This window comes from Panthera onca, chromosome D2 (genome assembly GCF_046562875.1).
Source record: "Panthera onca isolate mPanOnc1 chromosome D2, mPanOnc1 haplotype 2, whole genome shotgun sequence".
Lineage (NCBI taxonomy): Eukaryota > Metazoa > Chordata > Mammalia > Carnivora > Felidae > Panthera > Panthera onca.
The window spans coordinates 74,532,996-74,556,013 of record NC_138349.1 but is presented as its reverse complement, the minus strand read 5'-3'; the positions used below and the strand labels follow the sequence as shown (position 1 = coordinate 74,556,013).

The window sequence follows — 23,018 nt, the reverse complement described above, 5'->3', positions numbered from 1 at the left end:
CCCCACTACTTCTTCAGGTAGCGTGAGCTCTGGCCCCAGGAGAGGGCACACAGGTCACTGCCACGTGCCAGCCTTCCCCAGCTGTGCACCTCTGTCTGTGGGTTGCCTCTTCCAGGAACACTGTGTTCATACCTCCCGCCCATGACAGCACAGGGCACAGGAACAGCCTCTACCACACTGTCCTGATCGTGCTCAAGTCCAGTTCCAAAGGATGTACAGTCATCACCTGCATTTTGGAGATGAGAAAGATCCTGAGGCCACCTCCAGGCTCAGCGGGAAAGCGTGTCCTTCGTTTATGTCATTTTGGCAAAGCGGGGGGGGGGGGGGGAACTGGTGGCCAGAGAGCTATTTAGTGGCCACCTGCGTCCCAGCCAGACGGGAGCGCACCCTCTGCTGAAACACGTCATTTATGTTATCATCCTTTCATGGAATTAAAAAGAAAATTAGATTCCAACATGGCATCTGTGACATTTCTCCCTTGTTTGGGAGCTCTGTGTAATTTATCCTTCTAGCGTCCTCAAGCAACATCCAGTTCATTCTCTTGCGCGGACTAGGTAACGTGTGTGTTCAATACACAAATGACAAAGGACTTTTGTTACTGAACTTTCAGGTCTGGGACCACCCACCCAGGCAAACATTTTTGGGTACAGGAACCCTTTGGCAGTATGTTTCTCAAGACTCCCGTAAGACGGGACCAACAGGGCTGGGGCTCCACCTACGTGATAACGGGGCACCCCAGGATGACAGTCCTACCCCATTAATAGAAGCCCAGTTGCCACACCTACACTGGGGGTGGCTGAGACAGGCTGACGGCCCCAGAGCAGAGATACTAAGCATATCAATGACAGTGGGTCTGTGAGTCCCAGGGGCGGTCCAGACCTCTACGCCATATTGTAGCGGGAGCTCCAGTGAGCAAACATTTACCCAGCCCTCACAGAGTGCCATGAGCAGATGCAATTCCCACTGCCAATCAAATGAAATGCAGTCGTACAGAGGTTCTGCAACACCCTGGAGCCAGTGAAGATCCGGACACGCAGCCTGACATGCTTACTTTCAAACTGCATGACCTTGCAGGAACAGCTTCTCTGAACCTCGGTTTCCTTGTTTATCAGTTGGGGTAACAATGCTTATCCTTCCTTTGGGAGAAAGAGCAGGAAGGCGGCCATCTCCCCAAACAAAGTGTCTTGCAACACGGCAGTCACATTCGCAAAAACAATCATTCTCAGTGTTAAGAGGGACGTCTCGTCCCTCTTCGCTTTCACGTAAGAGAACGGATTCCCCCTGAGCTTGAGTCATTTGCCGAAGTCACTCAGGTCAGCATGAGAGGTGGGCACGAAACCCGGCCCACCTAATGCTAAAGCCCTCACTCTTTCCAGAATACTACACACCGCCAGCCTCTTGGGGAAACCTACTGCATTTCTCAACTACCGATTCCTACTGAATGTAATTCTACCGAGTGTGATTTAGCTGGTTGTGAATGTAGACGGTCCCAGGAAAACACTGCTCTACCAGAGATGTACCACTGATCGATGCTCAGTGTCTGCATCCGATGGGAAAGGGAGGAAAAGGATCGGAGAACGAGATATGCTGTCAGACGGGACAGATGCCATCAACCTGGCTGGAAACCACTTTTCGAGCCTCAACCCCTCTCTGGGGCCCAGCTGCTCTCCCTTCTCATGCTTCCTGGCCAAGCCTGTGCACACACCAGTCCTTCTGCCTGAAACAGCTCACCCTCCCTTCTGTGCCCGACAAGTTTTCTCACTTCGGTTACAACACCTCTACCTCAGAAGGCTTCCTCCTCAGACAGGCCTCCTCTTGTTCAGGAAGGTCTTCTCAAGGAGGTCTCCTCCTCGCGAGGGCCTCCTTAGATTACTCAATTATCAGCGTCCCCGTGACACTTTGTCCTTAGCTCTGTACCAGAACTTTCTCTCTTACACTAGATAATGTATCTATCTGCACGTCTCTTTGGCACTAGACTGAAAACTTCCCTGAGGAAACGAAGCTAGTGTTGTTGTTTATTTTTGCATTTCCAGGGCCTTGCTAAGTGCGCGACAGATGTGGAGTCGGGTGGGATGAGGTCTCTGGCGAGGAAATGAAGTCCGCTTGTCCATTTTTCTGTGTTTCAGTTCAGCCCGGCATTGCATTTTCTATTTTGGTTTTATATGTGCCGCACGCTGGTGCCTTCTTGCCTCCCCATAGAAGACACACTCCACAACCCAATAAATATTCCTTGCTGGCTGCATTCTGTCACTATAGCCCGTCTGCCAGCCACACAGAAACAGCCACAGGATGGGGACCACCCTGCCCTGTGCATCCAAGGCAAAACAAAATGATTCAGCACTTCCAAAGCGAGCACATAAGATGTAAATGGTTTCAAAAAATAGACCAAGAGCCAAACTGAACAAAAACACCAAGCAAAAAAAAAAAAAAAAAAAAAAAAAAGAAAGAAAGAAAGAAAGAAAAGAAAAGAAAAAAAAGGCAGAGAGAAAGTGCTACATGTATTCCCGGGCGTACCAATGGCAGGTTTTATCTGGCCCTGGCCTGCAGACTTCTGCTGACATACACAGAGGTATCCTATGCAAAAAGGGAACTGGGGGCTTTCTAGCATCACCGGAACTCTGTGGATGCTTCTAGATACCGTCCTCATTCCCTTACTCTTTGAGAGCAAGAAGGTTTGCTGAAGGCACAAGACAGTCTGTGACTGGAGGAGTGCCAGACGTTTCTTAAGGAGCTACTGTGTGCCAGGTATGGGCTAGGTCTTAACACCCATCCTACCTCACTGCATTCCCAAAAGTCAGCTGAGGTGGGCTTATGGCTTCTGTTTTACCAGGGCTCAAAACAAGGAAACTGAGGCTCAGCGCTCGCGATTTACGCAAGTCGGGCGGGGGGCAGAGAAGAGCACAGTCTTCATCCCCGGTCTCTCTGATTCTCAGTGAAATACACTTTCCGCTACAGACGCGTATGGGCAAATGTTGGTTAAAAAACCGAGTCCATGGCTTGCTAAGGTTGTCAGTCTGGGCGGGAGGCTCAGAGTTCACCTGACGGTTACACCTAAGGCAACGGAGGAGGGTATCCCCATTTTGATTCCCTGAAGGTGAACCTGGGGCTGGCCTGTCCCTCCCTGCCTCCTGCAGCACGCTCTCTGGGGTCACGGCACCCAGCCTGGGTGACCTCGCCGTCCATATTCAGCCTGACTCCGCGGGCAGCTCAGACCTGTCCTGCACGATGGGCTGGGGATTGCCAGGGGCAGGGGCGGGGGGGGGGGGGGGGACACTCTGCTGTTGGAAAGCAGCACCAGCCTGCTGTACTTAAAAGGTGGAGGTGGGTGACTTCCCACAAGGACCCCAGGAGTGGGCAGACATGTCCAGCTTCCCTATGGGACATACACATCCTCCAATCCTTCCCCTCCCCCATCTTGCACGCACGCCTGGGCAGTGTCCCTGAGAAGGCCTGGAAATGCAGAACCCCTTAGGAAAGTCGGCACATGCACTAAACTTAGGTGTAGATGACAGATACCATGTCTCTCCTAAGATCGGGATGGGGAAGGGGAAGAGACAGCTACACGAAGGGGAAAAATAAAATCAGCCTCTTTTAGACAGAAAATGATGCAAATGGTAAGGAGTTGCAGGTTCGTGAAGAATCGTGTCCTGAAAAGCACAGGTTTGGGATCAGAGGGCCCAGAAGTCCATTCCTGTCTCACCACCCATTAGCTATGGGTCTTGGACAAGTCAATCTGCCTTGCAGGGTCTCACAGTCCTTAGCTGTTCGATGGGGGGTAATGGTACCAGGATGGCTCCTGGTCGACCCCGGTGGACTGGCTGGGCTGCGTGTGGAGTACACAACCGCCCCAAGTTTCCATCTCATTCTTACTGGTTCTCACTGTGACAAACAAGGACTCATGAGGGGTACAGGTCCTTGGAGGCCATCATACAGAGGTCTGGGCTCCAGGCTGCAGTCCCAGGGACAAGGTAGAAGCTGGGCTCTCTCTTACACACTGGTTGCACCGGGCTCTGTTAGCTCAGGAGACACGAAGGCCTGGAACCGAGGGGTCTGCCTTCCTGTCCCCACTGGCCGGGGGCTCCCTCCCAGCCCTCGCCTGGCCAACTTGGCCAGCTCTAGGAAGACTCAGTCATTCCACCTCCCATTAAAGCAGTTCAGGACTGAGCCTGGTCTCTCTCTGCATCCCCCCTCCCTGCCCCCCATCAGAAAGGGAGGTCCCCTTTACTCCAGCAGGATAACAGCTGTGTCTGAGTAAGTGTCTGTGTCTTTCCCCTGAGTTGGGGAAAGGACCTGTTTACAGGCTGTTGGTGGCTTCTCTCTCACCTGCTTGCCCGCCCGTTCCCAGGGAGCTGGGCACTCACACTGCTGGGGGGCTGGCAGCCTTCAGGGGCAGGAAGGCTGATTTGGGCTGCGGCAGATACATATCTCCTTCCTCCACCAGCTGAGCAATACCTCTGGTCTTCCTAGGGGTGGGGGTGGGGGTGGGGGTGACACTCCAAACCCAGGGTATTCAAGTGTGTGTGTGTGTGTGTGTGTGTGTGTGTGTGTGTGTGTGCGCGCGCGCGCGCGCCTGTGTGTGCAGTGTGGTGGTGGGGGTTGGTGTGAAGGAGAGCACTGGTTAGTGTCTGGGAGACCCCTTCCTCCTCGGCCCCAGCTGGCAGGTGCCTCAGGACAGGACAGGCAGGCGCTCAGGCCACCGCTGCCCGCTGCTGTTGCCAGATGTACTGGGGGCCACGCAGGGAGGAGCCAGCCCTGTGTTCTGGCAGCAGGGGGACAGCCCCGCAGACCCCGCAGCAGCTCAGCCCGGCGCGCCCCGGAGCCACCTCTCCAGCTGCCACCCCCGCCCCCCGCAGGCATCAGGCATCGGGGCGCTGCACTGCGGGCGACGCTTCCTGGGGAGCGCGGCAGCACCCACGGCCAGGCAGCCCCAGCAGGGTGCCCCCCCCACCCCCTCCAGCCCCGGGGCCATTACCTTCCACTTTGGTGAGGGTAAGGACCGGACTGTTGCAGGCGCTGAGCGGGGCCACCCGGGCCGAGTGCTTCTTCATGATGAGCCGTCCGCCTGCAGGAGCGCCTCCGCCGATCGCCTACATCCTGGGGCCGGCCGGGGCGCGCCTCTCGGGTCCGGTCCCGGTGGCCTCCGCCGCGGAGGAGCGCGAGCGGCTGGCCGCTCAGGCCCTGCCCCCGGGGCTGCCGGCCGGGCTCCTGTCGCCGCGCGGCTCACTGCGGCGGCCGCCCCTCCGAGCACATCTTCCCTGGCCGCGCAGCCACTCCACACACGCGCCCACAGCCTCCTGCCTGGAGGTTGCTGCAAACTCCAACGTCACGTACAAGTGCGCTCCCCACGCCCACCCCACGGGCTCACCTGCTCCGCCCCCCGCCCTGGGACGCCCGGCCCCCCGCAGCAGCAGCCCGGGCCCTCCCTCCCAGCCCTGTCCCGGCTGTGGCCTCCTGCGGGGCTGCCCATCAGCTCCCAGGTCTGCCCTTTGCCACCACCCGCTGGCTCGCGGGAGGGGACACCGGAGAACTTAGCCTCGACTTTAAAATGCGAGGCGTTTGACTTTGAATTGAGAGCCGACTTTCCTGCACAGAGTCCTGAGCTGTGGTTTACAGGAAGAAGTCAGGAAAGAAGCAAAGCTTCCCCAACGGCTTGTGTGAACTTCTTTGAAAGAGTCTAGGGGCACGTTATCTTGTCTGGCCTCGGGGGACAATTTGGGGGCGGGGGCAGAAGATGCAAAGTCCACAGAGCAAAGCAGCAACAAGAGGAAGGCTTGAGATTTCTGCTCCTGCCCCACCGGCCGGGTCCAGCGAGTCCCAACTCCCTGGGAAGTGGAGAAACTTCATCCCTGCCCAGCTCCCCGGTTCATGCTGCTGCCGCCGGTCTGGCACTTGCCTCTGCACACACTGGTCTCACTGCTCCCACTCAGACCCAGCTGTAAGCTACTGGCCAATGACGCGTGATAAAAAGCAATGACATCCCTACTGCATCATTGGCTGGGGTGATCCTTAAGTGACCACCGAGTCCCCAGGACGTTTATGCAATGATAATGCATCATTCGAGGTGCCCTGCCATCACCCTGCAGGTAGGATGCACAGGGCTTGCACAGCCCAAGAACTCCACGAGGCCGAATGGGCATCTCACTCGCACATGCCCAGGCACCCGTCGGAGTCCCAGCCTCCTCTGGGAAATGGAAGATTCGGTGGTCACTCAAGGTGGGTTTTGTTATTGTTAAGTCCTTCCCCAGAGTTTGAGAGCCTCCCAACTCTGCTTGGTTTCCTGTCTCAAAGCTGATATTCTACTATACGATGTAACTCGTGTCCCCTCTAAGGCTAACTCAGTGGAGTGGTAAGAGGCAGAGGGCAACCCTAGCCTGGTTCCTAACAGTCGTTTCTGGTGCCATCCACGTGCAAACCCTCGGGTCCCTGGCAGAAGTGGTTCTTACAAGTGGTCTTGTAGGGATCTTGTTATTCCTTGCCCTCTTGAACAGTCCCGATGGACAGAATGGCCCCTGGCTCTGCGAAAGGCCATGGTTTCTCAAGGTTGCTTCATCACTATAGCCAAGGTAAAGGATTATAGGGTCTCTACAGAGCCCTCTAGTGGTAGCCTCGACATTATATGCCTCTTCCATGAACTTGTCTCAAGACCCCTAGAGAGGACAGTCTAAGTCAATAAGCTATTCGTTCCCTTCTTTGTAAAAATTAAGCATAAATAGGCCCAAAGCAAAAGAATTTCATGTTATATAAAGAGGGCCTTTTAAATATGCAATATAATATTCTTATGTGTTGTTTCACTAAGTTCATCAATCAACATTATATACAGTAACTAAAACAAATATCACATGACTACTTGTTTTTTGAGTACTTACTATGTATCAAATACCATGTTAGTTTGCTTTGGAGAAATCATTTTATTATTTACTTACAAGAGCTCTGTGAGATTGCTGTTACCTTGTTTTATAGATGGGGAAACTGAGGCAAAGAGAGATTTATATAAAATGTCCCAGGTCATAGAGTGTGCAAACTGGCCAAGCAGGGATTTATATTCCAGTCTAAACAAATTACTATTGTACTCAGAAAAGCCTGCCATGCTATTCACTTGTTAGAGATGTAAAATGTAAAAACTCCACTTAACTATTCTAATTCAGGTAGGAGATACTAATCAGGTAATCCATAATTCATTTCCTTGCACTTGAATGTGGTTTCAATAGATTTCATCATGCTTTTGCACCTCCTGGAGTCTGGGTCTCCCCAGAACTTCAATTTTTAGCTTTACTTGCTGCCGAAGCAAATACCCCTGAGACTTAAAATTAGCCCGTCCACCACACTCATTCTACTGGGCAGCTCACAATGAAAGTGCCCAATAAATAGTTGTCTGTTTCTTTATGCATCTTCCTATTTACTGCAATGTCTTATACAAGTTAAACAGATGATCAAGTATTGGTTTTTTTTTCTGTTTATTTATTTTGGACAGAGCGAGTCTGGGAGAGGCGGAGAGAAAGGGGGAACAGAGGGTCCGAAGGGGGGCTCTGTGCTGACAGCAGCGAGCCCAATGCGGGGCTCAAACTCACAAACCGTTGAGATCATGACCTGAGCCGAAGTTGGACGCTCTACTGACTGAGACACTCAGGCACTCATTAAGTGTTGTTAAATACTCCTGTCAACTTCACTCATTAAGTAGTTATACCTAAACCTTCTTTTCCCCCTACAGGATACTCCAGGACCTTCTGATACCTGAGAGGTCATCACCTCCTCATGTCTATCAACTTCTGCTTATCAAAAAGGCGGTACCAAATCTCATCTCAGCTTCCTCCCCTTATTTTTTTTTTTTATTTTTTTTTTCAACGTTTTTTATTTATTTTTGGGACAGAGAGAGACAGAGCATGAACGGGGGAGGGGCAGAGAGAGAGGGAGACACAGAATCGGAAACAGGCTCCAGGCTCCGAGCCATCAGCCCAGAGCCTGACGCGGGGCTCGAACTCACAGACCGCGAGATCGTGACTTGGCTGAAGTCGGACGCTTAACCGACTGCGCCACCCAGGCGCCCCAATCCTCCCCTTATTTTTAAGAACCGGATGCTGTTTCTCATTTTCTATACTCTATTAGCTCATACCTTGTGTTTCAACAAAAAAATCTTAACGCCCACCAAATATTTCCTCTACTCCTTTTTAAAAAAGGAGTTCCTGTGGCTTGACCATGTGAGAGCGGACACTCCTGAGTGCACACTTTTCTGGGGGGAGTGAGTGTGGTGAGGCTGCAGATTTACAAACTTACATACATAAAATTATTCTAGAATATTAACTGTGTGCTGGTATATGAGCGCACTGGTATTTTGAGAATTCCAACAATTTAAAACCCTATGCTAGGGTGAGGCTACCATGACCTAACTCAGGGATACCTAGAAAATCACACAAGCTCCCCACTTAAAAACCCAATTCTCAAATTACATAAAAAAGGATGCTAATAATTCTTTCAATAAAGACAGACATGATCCCCCAAGTATCAATGGAAACAAATCCTGTATATATAATATCTAGGCAAGAGGTTAGCTCATTTAACCCTGTACTATGGAGGATGCTTGTGTGAGCTAATAACTGAACGATGTCACTGGGTACCTACCGGTCTTAAATTTAATATTATAGGAATTTATCTGAAAGAGGGACTGGGGGTTGACTTTTTCCAGGTCATATTCATAAATGTCATCTTCTAAAAATGGTCAATGGTTTGCTCACCAAACCCAGCATTTCCCTGAGCTTTACATGACATGCCGTCCTCTGTGACAGAAGAATGTTCTTTGTCACTAACCCCACGCCCTGGTTTTCTCTTTTCATTGCTGAGGTTGGGGAGATGGGATATTTAATGGCCACCTGTGGCATTCTGGTACAGCAGGCTCATAAGAGTCAGTGGGCTTTGCGTTCTTAGTACGATGGTTCAAACAATGGAGTAAGTTCACTGAACAGATACAGAGAGTAACAAGTCTATGACGCAGAACTTACATACCGTGGGTATGAGTTTTATACTCCCTGGCCTGCCTTCAACAGCCTCCCAGCCTAACCCCTACTTCCCACTTGTGAACCAGAGTAAGGAAGTGAAAGGAGGAGTCTCAGGTAAGAAAGAAGACAAATCAGCCAGTTTCTTGTACACCCAAGAGGCTCTATTTAAATTGCAACCCTATGTGGGGTCCTGGCCATGGCCCTTTAGGAAGAGAAGGGCAGGCAACCTTGGGATGAATCATCAAGGAAGTGCGTAGCTCTAAGGACCCGGCTGATTCCTCAAGTTCTGGAGGCTTACTACTTTTCTTTCTGGTACTGGACTCCCAGGTCCAGCTCTATATTCAGTCTCCGGCCTCCCTAAATAACTCGTGTTGCCCAAACAGTCTGGTCTGGTCTTCCTGGACTGACTCCTGCATCTGCCGCCCATGGTGGTCACTGGCCATTTCAATCTTCTATACTGGAATGTATTTTCAGACTCATCACACTATTCCAAACAGGCACGTGATCCCCTTGGTGGGGGTAAGTAATACTTGTGACTCTCTTGAGCCCAAGAGACATGGAAAATGCCCTGAATAACAGCCAGCAACAGCTCAAGTTTGAGCACCAGCTCTGGCAAGAAGAGTGGCCAACCTCGAGGGGCCACTCAGCCTATTCTGGCCTCAGCTTCCTAACTTGGGCACACAATAGTTAGCCCCCATTGGTAGTTTCCAGACTGTTTTTCCTGGTCTCTCTGCAGACTGACTCTACTTGTCTATGTCCATGTTAGATTCAGTTTATAAAACAGTTGTCACTGTAAAAAGAAGGTTTTGAAAACGATGAACTGAACAATTTCCAAGGTGCCATTTGGCTTTAAAATTTGGGGTGTATGAAATTATCTTCCAAGATAAGATAGTTGTCACTTCCTCCAAAGATCTTAAAAGAATATTATCTTTCATGAATACTTCAGTTAGTAGACTCTCCCTTTAAATGGTTTCTCACTTTTTTGACAGAAAGAAATCTACATTTCTTAAAAATTCATAGAATTTTTTGGGGCGCCTGGGTGGCGCAGTCGGTTAAGCGTCCGACTTCAGCCAGGTCGCGATCTCGCGGTCCGTGAGTTCGAGCCCCGCGTCGGGCTCTGGGCTGATGGCTCAGAGCCTGGAGCCTGCTTCTGATTCTGTGTCTCCCTCTCTCTCTGACCCTCCCCTGTTCATGCTCTGTCTCTCTCTGTCCCAAAAATAAATAAAAAACGTTGAAAAAAAATTTAAAAAAAAAAAAAAAATTCATAGAATTTTACACTGAAAGGATGAATTTTACTGTTTGTAAACCATATACCAATTTAAAACTTGGTAAAAATATGCTTGACATGTACAAACACATATATAACTGAGCTGAATATTTAATAAAATACTACCCTTACCGTGTATGAACACTTCTATTCTATTCTATTCTATTCTATTCTATTCTATTCTATTCTATTCTATTCTTCTGTTCTGTTCCATATATTTTGTTCTGTTCTTTTATTGCAAAAAAAAATGCTGACTGTGGAGTGCTTGGGTGGCTCACTCGGTTAAGCGTCTGACTTCATCTCAGGTCATGATCTCATGGTTTGTGGGTTCAAGCCCCGTGTCAGGCTCTGTGCTGATAGCTCAGAGCCTGGAGCCTGCTTCGGATTCTGTGTCTTCTTCTCTCTCTCTGTCTCTCTCTCTCTCTCTCTCAAAAACAAATAAACATTAAAAAAATTTTTTTTAAATGCTGATTGTGATGAAGTAAGTTGACTTTAGTATGATCTGCTCTTGGGTCATAATGCATATGGTTTGAAAAGTACTATTAAAATTACATTCTTTTTAAGCAGAGAGCTTTACTTAATCTCTTCAAAATAAATAATAAAAAATATAAAATCCAGCAAAGGTTTTCAATAGTCAGAAAACAGACCGCTTCAATTAATTTGCTCTGAAATATTAACACTGCTTCAGAGGCCTTTGTAGTATTAAACAGTAAGAATAACAAATTATTTTTGTGGTTACCCATGTTTAAAAATAATCACTTCAAGTAGCTCCAAGAACCAGAAATGGAGTTTTACCCAAATAAATCAGTCTGCAGCATTAGAAGCTTTCAAAGTGGAACACACATTGGTATTTCCAACAGGCGAGAAGGTCTAATGATCGAAAGAAATTAACTCCATGCGTTGGGCCGCTCATTCCCCTGATCTGGCAGGAATAACTGATAACCTTTTTCAATAACTCCAAGTGCAAGTTCAGGGAATCAAGAACCATTAGACAGATCTCTGGGTGGCTTTTCTCATCCTCACATGCCCCTTCTCTGGCACTGTGCATCCACAGCATAAACTCAGAACTCATTAGGGCCCCACGGATTTTTCCTCTTTTGCTAGAAAGTAATGTCAAGGTTGCTTTTGCAGACACACCCCTCGCAGCATCTCCGTGATTGCTTCACGGTGACTGGACAACAGCTAGCTTTGTGGCCATTCTGAGCCCAGGGTCAGGATCATGATGAACAAAAAGAGAGGCACAGAGATGGGAATGGGGTGTCTGGTCACTTCCTTTGTGGATCCTGGTCAGAAGCCTGAGTCCAGTGGAAGACACCATGGGGTGGCCCTCTGCAAGACAAGGCCATGGCATGGTGGCATCATGGGAGCTGAGAAGGGGCAGCTTCCCTGGAAGAGCAGACAGGCCAGAAGGGACACCTGGGGTGGGCTTGGGTGGGCTGGCGGTGGGGGAGGCTCCCTTTCCTGGGACCTTCAGAGACCTACTTTGGTGCCAACACAGACCATGAGTATAGAACGAGTACACAATGTCTGGTCCCCAGAAGATGCTCAAGAAGTGATCATTCTCTTCCACTTTGGGAAATGAACATGCCAGCTTCCACACATTCCTTCCGACACTGGAAAGGGGGCACTGCTTCACAATGGTTTCACCTGGTCATGTTGTTTAATCGCTCCACGCTCAACACATCATCCTTAAGATGGAGATAATAATAGCAAGTACCTTACAGTGCTGCTGTGAAGATTAGAAAAAGGGATACATGTGAAGTTCACGTAAGAGTACCTGGTAAAGAGCAGCACTCAGAACGCATCAGTCATTACCTTCAGTCTCTCCCACTAGGTTCTTTACTGGGCAGGGGCCATCTCTGGTTTGTACCAAGCACCATATATGGCTTACGTAATAGGTGCTCAAAACAGGAAGTTCTGAAGGAAGGGGAGGGAGGAAGGAAGCAAACAAGAGCATATTCACAGGACCCAGAATTCTGGAGTTTTCTAGAACTGTCGGCTTCAGCCACCTCCCAGACTATCCCTTTGTGCCTGCATGGAAACAGCGGTGCCAAGAAAACCACGCTTGGCCAGCTCCCTCCTGCTCAGGGCTCTCTGCCCCCCACTGGCTTCATCTCAGAGGAAGTGCCTGGAGACCAGGGCACTGGACTCAAGGTGAGGAGAGAGAGATCTGATGCCATTTAGTTCAGAAATAGCTGCTTGCTGTGTTCCGGATGATTCATCGACCACAGCTGGACTCCTGTCTGATTCCCCTGCTCTTCTTCCTCTGTGGAGCAGGAACTAGAATACTGACCTACATCGGATCCTCGTCAAGGCCAGAGGCGCACTCCCTTGGCTGGTGTTCGTTTCCAAGGGTGAATCAAGGGGATTGGCCATCAGACTGACTTGAAAATGAGAAAGATGTGTTGGTTCGGGAAGGCGCCTGCTCTACTCTTTAGTTCCTGAGCCCAGGACAGGCCAGGATCAGCAGGCAGGGGTCATGTTCACCAAGGACAGAAGAGGCTCCAAGTTGGGCAGATAGAGTTTCAGAAGTCCTGGGATCGGGGCCTCCTCTGGAGTCACTTAGCTCTTTGCACTTCTTTGAAGGCAGTGATAACCTCTGCCTTGCCCTAGAGTTTTCTGTATACCTGCCTCAGCTTCCTGCTGGCTGTAAGCACTGGGAGTGAGGGACCCTGCCCAGGAACAGGGCCTCAATGAGCACCGGTGAATGAATGAATGAATGAATTAATGAATAAATGAATGAAAGAAAGCAAAATCATTAGGGCAGGAAGAAGCAGGAATTTACCAATGGCTTAGATAGACAAGGAGCTGAATCCAGAGAAGCAGATTCAGCAGGTCTGTGGGGGCAGGTACCGGCAGGATCAGCTTCCTGAACTAGCCCTAGAAACAGCCCCTTCACGGATCAGGGAAGTCCTGCCCATTTGCCAAAGGAGCTCCAGGCAGGACCAACCCCCTTTGTGTGGGCAACCTCTGGGTACCCCATTCTTCAAACAGACCCTGATTCCCAAGGCTTCCTTCCTCTCTTGAGAGCCTGGCTATCGTCCTTCATTCCCCAGTTAGGATGGGTCTGGGAAACAGCTGGGCCCTCCTGATGCCTGGCCTAGCTCTGCCCCTCCGTATAATCTCAAATCACCAGAAGCTTCCAAGGTACAGGGGTTTTATAGAGTGTCATCTGGATGCCTGAAAATTACTGAACACACGGTCTACTTCCCGCATTTTCCCAGTCCCAGGGGCTTCTCTACGCCTCCCCATCCACATGGCACCCTCGCCTTCTCCTTCCTCTACCCAGCATGCCTCATACACACTAGGATCCAGGCCCACTGTCCTCCTGGCCGAGCAGAACCTCCTGGGAAGTGTCTTCTGCTGACCTGACCAGAAAGGGGTATGCCAGTAACAAAAAGCCTTCTCCCCTGCTAGACTGGCTTCCCTGAAGTCTTGGTTCAGGCTCATTTTGCCCCTAAGGGGGCGTCTGCGCATTGGTGTACTTTGCTCCCCTACCCCAAAGAACAGACCAACCAACAACCTGCTTACAGCAATGGGTTTGGCTCCTGGCCAAACGGCTGGCATTAGAAGCCCCCAGGTGCTGCCCCTGGCTTCTGCCACCTCAGGCTGGATTCAGAGAAAGATGGGACCCTGGCGGAGACCAGCAAGGCAAGGATCTTGGAGAGGGTGGGATCAGAGTGTGACTACAGCAGGCCTGGTGCCAGCTGTCCCCTAGACTTACTCTCAGCGATCACTTCACTGGAAACCTTCAATTAAGCACTTGGTCCCTGTTCCCAGGGGTGTGCTTCCTGCTCAGTGACAATGAAGCTGAGCTCTGACCGATGACATTCCATGCGTGACACACAGAGACCGCAGATCGCGGCTGACCAAATCCGCTGTAACTCTCTGTGAACTCACTGGGTGAGAGGAAAGAAACATTCTGGCACGTCAGGGGCTACCAAATGACTCCCCTGGCCAAAAACTATAAAATTCCCCCAAGAAATCACTGAGTCTTCCCCACAGTAAGCCTTGAGGATGGTCCTTTTCTCCTCCCTTGTTTTGCACAAGATCTTAGTTGCCCTACGCTGGGCATGTGTGGGCACAGGGGTTGGTGGGGGGGTATATGCATCTAAACCTGCAATGAATTGTATCCTTCAGCGGAAGTAGGGGCAGACCACAGGGAGAGATGTTCCACCATTTTATCAGATTATGAGAGATACCCCTCACTTTTTTCCCCCTAAAGCAAACAAAAATCTAGCAAAGGCTGTTTTTTTGCTTTACGGCTGAAAGAGAAGGTCCCACAGATTTTGGACAAAAGCAAGAAGGAGCCAGAAGTCTGGAGATACACCCTGTTCCTGACCAAGGCAGTGAGTCCCGCCTTTTCCCCAAATGACCAGCTAGTATCGGCAAGGGGACAAGTCTCAAGAATTATCTAGAGCTCTTGGCTGGTTTTGGAGGATTAAACGTATGCATGATTTGTTCCCCATAGTTACCTCCCTGGTGTCAGAATATTTCTGTCTCGTGGATTCCATAACTACCTCCCAACCCTAGCTCCTTGGCCCTTTGACAAAGATGGGCTTGTTGGTGCCCCAGGGGAGTGTCTGAGGCTGTGTGACACCGAGTGACAAGCCTAGGGCACTTGTTGGTGAGACAACCAGGCTTGTCTGGGTTTTCCCAAGCACATCAACACCACAATCATTTTCCAGCTTGATGGGAACCTTTTGAAATTATCTAGTCAAAATCTGTTCTTGGAATTTTTTCGTCAACCCTCATTTTGATTTTAAGATGATGATCTCTGGAAATTTCACATAAATGCCCATTCTGAAAGCTGGCAACGTGTATCAAAATTCCTAAAAAATACAAATGTTTACGGCCTCTTACCCAGTATTTTCATTTTAAGGAATTTACCCAAGAAATAATCTGATGTGAACATAGACATATGGACAAAAATGGCCATCAAGTGTTTTTTTTGTTTTTAAGTTTATTTGTTTGAGAGAGACAGAGACAGCATGAATGGGGGAGGGGTAGAGAGAGAAGGAGAGAGAGAATCCCAAGCAGGCTCTACGCTGTCAGTGCAGAGCCCGATGTGGGGCTTGAACCCACGAAGAGTTGAGATCGTGACCTGAGCCGAAACCAAGAGTTGGACGCTCAACCAACTGAGTCACCAGGCGATGCTCCATCTAAGTTTTAATATGAGTTAAGTAAAAAAAATAGAAACAACCTAAAGGTTCATTAACAGGGAAATGGGAAAGTTTGATGTATTTACACAAAAGGGTATATTGCAGCTGATAAAACAAGTCATTCAATAATACAGGGGAAATGCTAAGGAGAAAACACAAGGTGTACATTTATGTTCATGTGATTTTTACATACATTACGTGTTTGTTTTATATGTAGGCCATATCATTATATATATGTGTGTGTATATATATACACACACACACACACACACACACATATGTATATAAATAACATGTATTTGAAAAAAATTAAATAGGCTACCATTTTTTTTTCCTAACTACCACAAAAATAGTGATTCATTTACTTTCTCCTTGAGAATTCTCTAAAAGAGAAGTTTATCTACTTTTAGAAGTTCAGTTCCATAGTAAATGGGGTTGAGACCAATACTGATGCCTGAGAATAGTTTAAAGGGTGTGTCTCTTGTAAACAGAAAACAGATACCAATGCTAACAAAATGGGAAAAGCCTTAGGGTACAAGAGTGTATAAAATAATGCTGCAACTGTTTTTTCTTTGAAAATGATTAGACAGTTTCTGGGGCAACTGGGGGGCTCAGATGGTTAAGCGACCGACTTTTGATCTCAGCTCAGGTCTCGATGTCAGGGCTGTGAGTTCAAGGCTCGCACTGGGCTCTACACGGGGCGTGGAGCCTACGTAGAAAATACGTAGACACTTTTCGATTCTTCTTATATAAAACTCTGTCAGATCCGTGCTTTCACGGCTATTGTTGCTCGGCCGGTACAGAAGCATCCATTCCAACATCAAAAGGAACATGTAGTTCTGTTTTCCGTGTTTTGAATGTTTTGTTTCTCACATTCTTTTTATATCCGTGCCGCGCAAATTTCCAGAAGATGTGAGTAATGAGACAAAGGGAAGGGAGCGTGAGTAGCAGTGTTGGCTTCTTCCTGCAAGACTGAAGGGAGGCACAGCCACAGCTTTGAGTTGGTAGAGTCCTCCGCTGCTCGCCTACCTGGGGGGTGGGGGGAGGCGCCCTGTCAGCTTGGTGAAGGGCCAGGTGGCTCCCCTTCTGACTGCTCCCTCAGGATGCTTCTGTCTTTGGTCCAACCTCAGGGGACTCTTGTCTAATCTTTTCCCTCATCTCTTCACTCCTGCTCATCATACACAGTTTTAGATCTTGCCCTTGAGTGTACGTCAGTGACAAGGCTACTGTGTCGGTATCCATCTTAGACGGGAGGACTGTCATCTCCTTGCATCCTGGTCGGCTCTGTGGTGCCCCCGGGCACCTCACGGTGGTAGGTATTTGAAACCCAGAGGGCTCCAGTGCATGAGGGAGGCCTGCACTCCGACATGACGGTGGGAACAAGAGAGAGGGGCCCCATGATGCACAGCTTCCATGCTTTCTGGCACATCAATCACAGCTACCAGCTTCAGGGCAGGACACTGTTAGAAATGATTAGGCATAGTTTTTACCCCTGGGTTTTTGTGCACCCATTCCACATGTTGTATTAATAAAGTATAATATAATACTTCTTGGCAGGGATTTATTGGGTCCGATATGTTCTCCCCACTTCCTGAAAACTCAAACGAACAAAATGTGACACGACTCAACCCCGCCCCCATCTCTCAGCTTTCTTCTCTTGCCTGAAACTTGGCCCCTCTTTATACCTTACTCCCCACTCGAAGCCTACCCTTTCTGCAAAACTACAAAAATAAAAACGGAAGACAAAAACACATACCATCGAATACATTCAAGTCTCGGACTCCCTGCTCACCGCGGAGGGGACCAATCGTGGGGGCGGCTCTGTGTGGAGCCTAGCTTATGGGCAATACTCACATGACAAGCCCATCGATCTTTGTTTTAACCTTGACTGCTTGTTTAAAGTGAACCGGCATCAAATGCTCTATTGATAGCAGAATTCTAATTTGGGATCAGTAACAACCTAAAATATCTGAGACATGAAGGATAACTGTAGCTTGAAAATCTGTTTCCAGCAGTGATATCTGCAGAATTTAAGGCGCCCTTCATCCATGGCCCCTGGAGCATTATTTGATTTGTTAATGGCATGGAGGAAATAAACCACAAACGGTCCTCGGAACTAACTGAAGATGAACAAATACGTACACTTGGGTGTCAGCGTATACTAGAATTAAAAAAAAAAAAAAATCACTTTCACTGCAAAATGTTTAACTACAGTCCTGTCCAGAAATGATATAGGTAAGCATAATGGTCTTCAACTAGATATATGACTTTGCAGGAAACTTGTGTATGAATTTGAATAGTAGTAATCAAGTCACGCTGGGATTCAGAGTCCATGGGCCCAGCCGATTCACAGCCATAGGGTCTCTTCTGCATTTGGGTGACAGTACTCCCTGCTTACTAGTAGACTTTGGGCATGGCTTCTAGGGGACACTCTGGGCCCATGCGAAGGAGGGCCTGGACACCGCTTAAGAGTACAGACTCTGCAGAGTGGAAAGAGTTCTGGAAATCACCTAGTGCATCACCCTTAGTTTGGGCCAGGGAAGAATAAAACTAAGACGACGATGAGAAACAAAAGACTATGGCTATGCCGGGAACCAAAGAGAAGCAACCAAAATATACCTCCAGAAATGCACAAGGACCAAATGACAAGGTCTGCCTCGCAGCCGTGGCTGCTATGAAGCCGAGAGTGTTTTCGATCGATGGGACCCACCTGCATTTCAGAGACTCATCAGGAGGTTAAATAAAGAGACCACTCCTTCTTGGACTTTAATTTTAAACTTTGGACAAGATTCAGGACAATTGCAGTGCCTTTAAAGCGATTCCTTGTTTTTTATGAAAGGAAGCTGTCCTCGAGGAAAACAAACACACAAAAAACTCCTCAATCTCAAGACATGAAAGACGATGTGAATGTGTCCTAACTCCGAGTGGAGTCTTGCAGGAGATGGAAGGTGAATCAGGGCATCTAGCAAGGCTCTGCAACAGTCCTGTCACCAAGGCTGTAGGCACGGGCAAAAAAGAGCATACTCGTCTGTTTCTCACCACAAAGTGGTGAAAGTGGAAACACAAGAAACAGAATGGGAGAAAACATTTGTAGATCATATAAATGATTATGGATTTCTACGTAAAATATAGGAAGAACTCTAACAACTCAGTAACAAAAAGGACAAGGCCCCGTTAAAAGCCGGGCGAAGGTGATTTTAAAACGGGCCAAAGACCACATGGACACCTCACTGGAGAAGATACATAGACGGCCAAGACACATATGAAAAGATGCTCCTCATCTCTATCACCAGGGAAACGGGAATGAAAACAACAGTGAGATACCACAGCATCTCCCCCCCCCGCCCCCCCAGAATGGCCAAATCCGAACACAGATATCAGCAGATGCTGGTGAAGAGACAGGGCAAGAGGACCTGTCATTCATTGCTGGTGGGAATGCAAAATGGTACAACCACTTTGGGAGGCATTTGGGCAGTTTCTTTACAAAATGAAATACACTCTTGCCATGTGATCCAGCAGTCATGCTCTTTGGTACTTGCCCCAAGGAACTGAAAAGTTATGTCCATACAAACACCTGCACGTGGATGTTTACGGCAGTTTCTTCACGACTGCCGAAACTTAGAACCATCAAAATGTCCGTCAGGAGGTGAACAGATAAATAATTTGTGGTGCATCCGTATTATGGAGTATTGTTTACTGCTAAAAAAAAAAAGCTGTCAAGCCATGAAAAGCATTGAGGAACCTTAAATGCATATTATTAAGTGAACGAAGCTGGTCTAAAAAGGCCGTATGACATACAAATACAGGACATTCTGGAAAAGGCAAAACTATGGAGACTGTAAAAGGATCAGTGGTTACCAGGGGTGGGGGGAAAGGGAGGGGAGGTGAGTAAGCAGAGCACAGAGCATCTTTAGGGCAGCAAAAACACTCTGTATAGTAAATATAATGATGGATGGATGTCATTACACATTTGTTCAAGCCACAGAATGTACAGCACCAAGCGTGGACCCTAAGGTAAACTACGGACTTTGGGGGATTATGTTGTGTCAATGTAGGTTCATCCTTGGTACAAAGTATACCATTCTGGTGAGTAATGTCGACGATGGTGGAGGCTATGTATGTTTGGGGCCAGGGAGTGTATAGGAAATCTCTGTACCTTCCTCCCAGTTTTGTTGTAAACCCAAACTGTTCTAAAATAATCAAGTCTTCAGGAAAATGAGCAAAGGGCGTGAATAGATATTCCTCCAAAGAAGATACACAAACCATGAGATTTATGATAAGCCCATGAGAAGATACACAACATCAAAAGACACCAGACAAATCAAAAGCACCGTGAGATGCTACACACCCACTAGGATGGCTAGAAGCAAAATGTCAGACAATAACAAGCGTTGGGGAGGATGTGGAGAAACTGAGAAGAAAAACTCGTAACTTCTGGTGGAATTGTAAAATGTACGGTCACTCTGGCAAGTGGTCTGGCAGTTCCTCAAAAGGTTAACTTATAGACTTGCCATATGAGCAATTCTACGTCTAGGTTTATACCCAAGAGAAATAAAAACACACATCCCTATAAACACCTGTATATGAATGTTCACAGTGGCATTATTCACAATAGCCCCAAATGGAAGTATCCCAAACGTCCGTCGACTTGATAAATGAATACAGACAACACGGTATATCCACCAAAGAGAATATTATTCAGCCATAAAACGTTGATGAGCCCTGAAAACAGTATGCCAAGTGGAAGAAGCCAGACACAAAAGGATACATCTTGTGTGATCCCGTTTCCATGAAATGTCCAGAAAGGGCAAATCCATAGATACAGAACGTAGACTGGCGGCTGGCAGAGGAATAGGGGAAGGGAGAATGGAGGGGGACTGCTAACGTATATGGAGTTTCTTTTTGGGGTGATAAGCATGTTCTAAAATTAATCGTGGCAATGGTTGCACAGCCTCGTGAATATCCTAAAAAAAAAAAACAGAGTTGAACTCTTTACACAGGTGAACTGTGTGGTCCGTTAACTCCATTTCAATGAAGCTGTGATTTAAAAAAAACTCTATGCTCCTTAAAACCTTCTGAACTATAGTCCCATATATCTGTTGGTATCTATTATTAAATAGTGAGGGTTTTCACAAAAATATTAGTAGCTGTTGTGTTTGGTGGCACTGCAGATGACTTTTAAAATTATTTCTCTTGTTCTTTTTTTTTGGGGGGGGGACTGATTTTTCTTAAGCAAATACATGCTAAAAATGTTATAAAAGGAAACTGGCCAGGTTTTACAAATGCCTGCTTAGAGCCTTTCAGACCAAATGCTCAACGCACCTACTTGATACGATGGATGCCTTTGGCCTTTGACATTTGACATTCTTGCAATATTTGTTCTCAGAGCCCATTGCATCACTACAGACAATGATTACGCTCTCTGCCTAAACATTTCAGCTCCTGCCTCTGAAACGGGCATTGCTCTACCCTCCTTGCGTGGTGGCGGGGAGGATTAAGAGGGACCCTGCATTAATCAGGACTCCACAGCATGGCAGCAACCCGGCTTGGGGGCCAAATGCTCGGCTCACCTGTCGTCTGGGTGAGGCCGCCAGATGCTGGCCTGGCGGCTGATGCTGTCCTCTCTGCCCCTCAGCAAAGTACAAGGTGCCTACGTCGCTGGGTATCGAGGGTATTTCCACACGGCCGGGATGTAAGAGTTAAGTCAAGGGCTGCTACAGATTTCCAATAAGTGTTCTCCTAGCCGACCCTCATCCAAGACTTTATACACTTTCCCCTTCTGTCTGTATATTTTCCCTAAGTGCCAAAACGAGGAAGATGCTGAAAAAAAAATAATAGGGACCCACTCTCCCTTTTCCTATGGTGCATGATTCTCTACAGCAGAATCACTGTTTTTGGTTTTTTCTTGGAATTAGAACATCACCCCTTCACGAAGATACCTAGAACTTGGAAGTCGAACTCAGTAGGACTTGTGCCTTCTACCAACTTCTCTGTCACCCAGCAGGAGGCTTCCCAAGGGAACTGGTTTATCAGAGCCACGGAGGATGAGGTTTGAGCAACCAAGCATACAAGGAAATGTCTTAAAAAGAGTCTTGTAGCTACCTCTTTCTTAAAATCCTTGAAGGCCACACATAGAACAATCTAGATGACTTACTATATGTCCTGAGAAGTGCTAAACCAGCTCTGAAAATAACAGTCCTGAGTTGTGGCATTTTTTCAATGGCTTTGGTGTAAATACTGATGATTTCAAGTCATCAATGTGCTGTCACTGAACTTGAAATGGGGAGGACACATGGAACTGGAAGGAGATGGTAGGAGCCCCCATGCCATGCCGTATCATACCACGAGCTGGGTGTATTTAATGACACATTGATGACAATAAAATTCTAGACCACCCAGCTCAGCAACTGTAGCACCCCAGTCCGAGCTCGTATCACTCAGGGGATTGGTGAATCCCCTAAAATAGACTTCTTTAATCCTAACAGGCTCCTGTGGCCCTCAGACTCTGACACGTGACCCATCTGTTATCGATCAGGTGTTAAGCACCCTGGGCCTGGCAGTGGGTGGTGGGGCAGATTGGTAATCTGGTCTAGTGTAGCTTAAACATTCTTCCTCCTAATGCGGCTTTTCATTAAATGCTGCTCGTTCTCTCAAATGTTCTCGTCTCTCTGTGTCTGTTTTAATTGAACTCCAATTCATTTTCCAGTGTGTGCCGGCCAGAACCATTGTTAGAGTTTCTTAACCGGCCACTTGGGCATCAAGTCCTACCCTCTCTCTTCCTTTCTCGCTGCCATCAGAGGAGTCTCCCTCCCTTCCTCCCTCCTTCCCTTCCCTTCCCTCCCTTTCTTTCTTCTCTTTCTTTTTAAAGTTTATTTATTTATTTTGAGAGAGACAGAGAGAGTGGGTGGGGGAGGGGCAGAGAGAAGGGGGGAGAGAATCCCAAGCCGGCTCCGCACTGTCAGCACAGAGCCCAACGCGGGGCTCGAACCCACGCAGTGTGAGATGGTGACCTGAGCCGAAATCAAGAGTTGGACGCCGAACCGACTGAGCCACCCAGGCACCCCGAGAGAGGAGTCTTTCTAAAGTGTCAGCCCTCCAGGTCCAGGTGACCCCGGTCCGTGCCCATCACCCACCTGCCTCCTCCCTGCAGACATGCTCATCTTCCCTTGGCACCTTCATCTCTGCTGGGACATGCTTTCTTCCCGACCTATCTGTTCCTTTCTACTCCTACTCCTTTGATCCTCAGCGTCACTTCTCCCTCACCCCCCGGGGTAGGTCAGTGTCCTGGTGGTCACTCATGAGTGGTCAGCTTCGGCCCTTTCTGTAGCATTTGCTCTTTCCCTAGATGGGCAGCTGTGTACATATGTGCTTAGTCTTGGGTCTTTCTACTCTGAGTCAGCTCCAGGACAGGAGTCTGGTCTACAGCCCGATACCTAGTGCTTCCAAGATGCAGGGCACAGAGGGGGATGTTCAAACACTGGCACAAGAACAGATGGAAGGCATTCAGAAAGGGCCAGTGGATTTCTGATGTCACCAAGGCAGCGACACAGGTTGTTCCTGACTTCACTCCGCCTCACCAGAAGAACAACTTACAATTAT

General features: G+C 48.3%; 1 protein-coding gene across 2 annotated transcripts in view; it reads right to left on the bottom strand.

The window, feature by feature from the left end:
* The window catches only part of SLC35F3 (solute carrier family 35 member F3), a 400,450-nt gene that overhangs the window by 113,531 nt on the left and 263,901 nt on the right, over positions 1–23,018 (bottom strand). Inside the window, exon 1 of one of the 2 annotated variants that reach the window (XM_078434218.2) lies at positions 4,973–5,314. The exons of the other annotated variant lie outside the window; for it this stretch is intronic. Coding sequence (XP_078290344.1) covers positions 4,973–5,048 — 76 coding nt within the window. The 5' untranslated portion in view covers positions 5,049–5,314. Of the gene's footprint in view, positions 1–4,972; positions 5,315–23,018 lie in introns of those variants that run through there. 2 annotated transcript variants of the gene reach the window in all.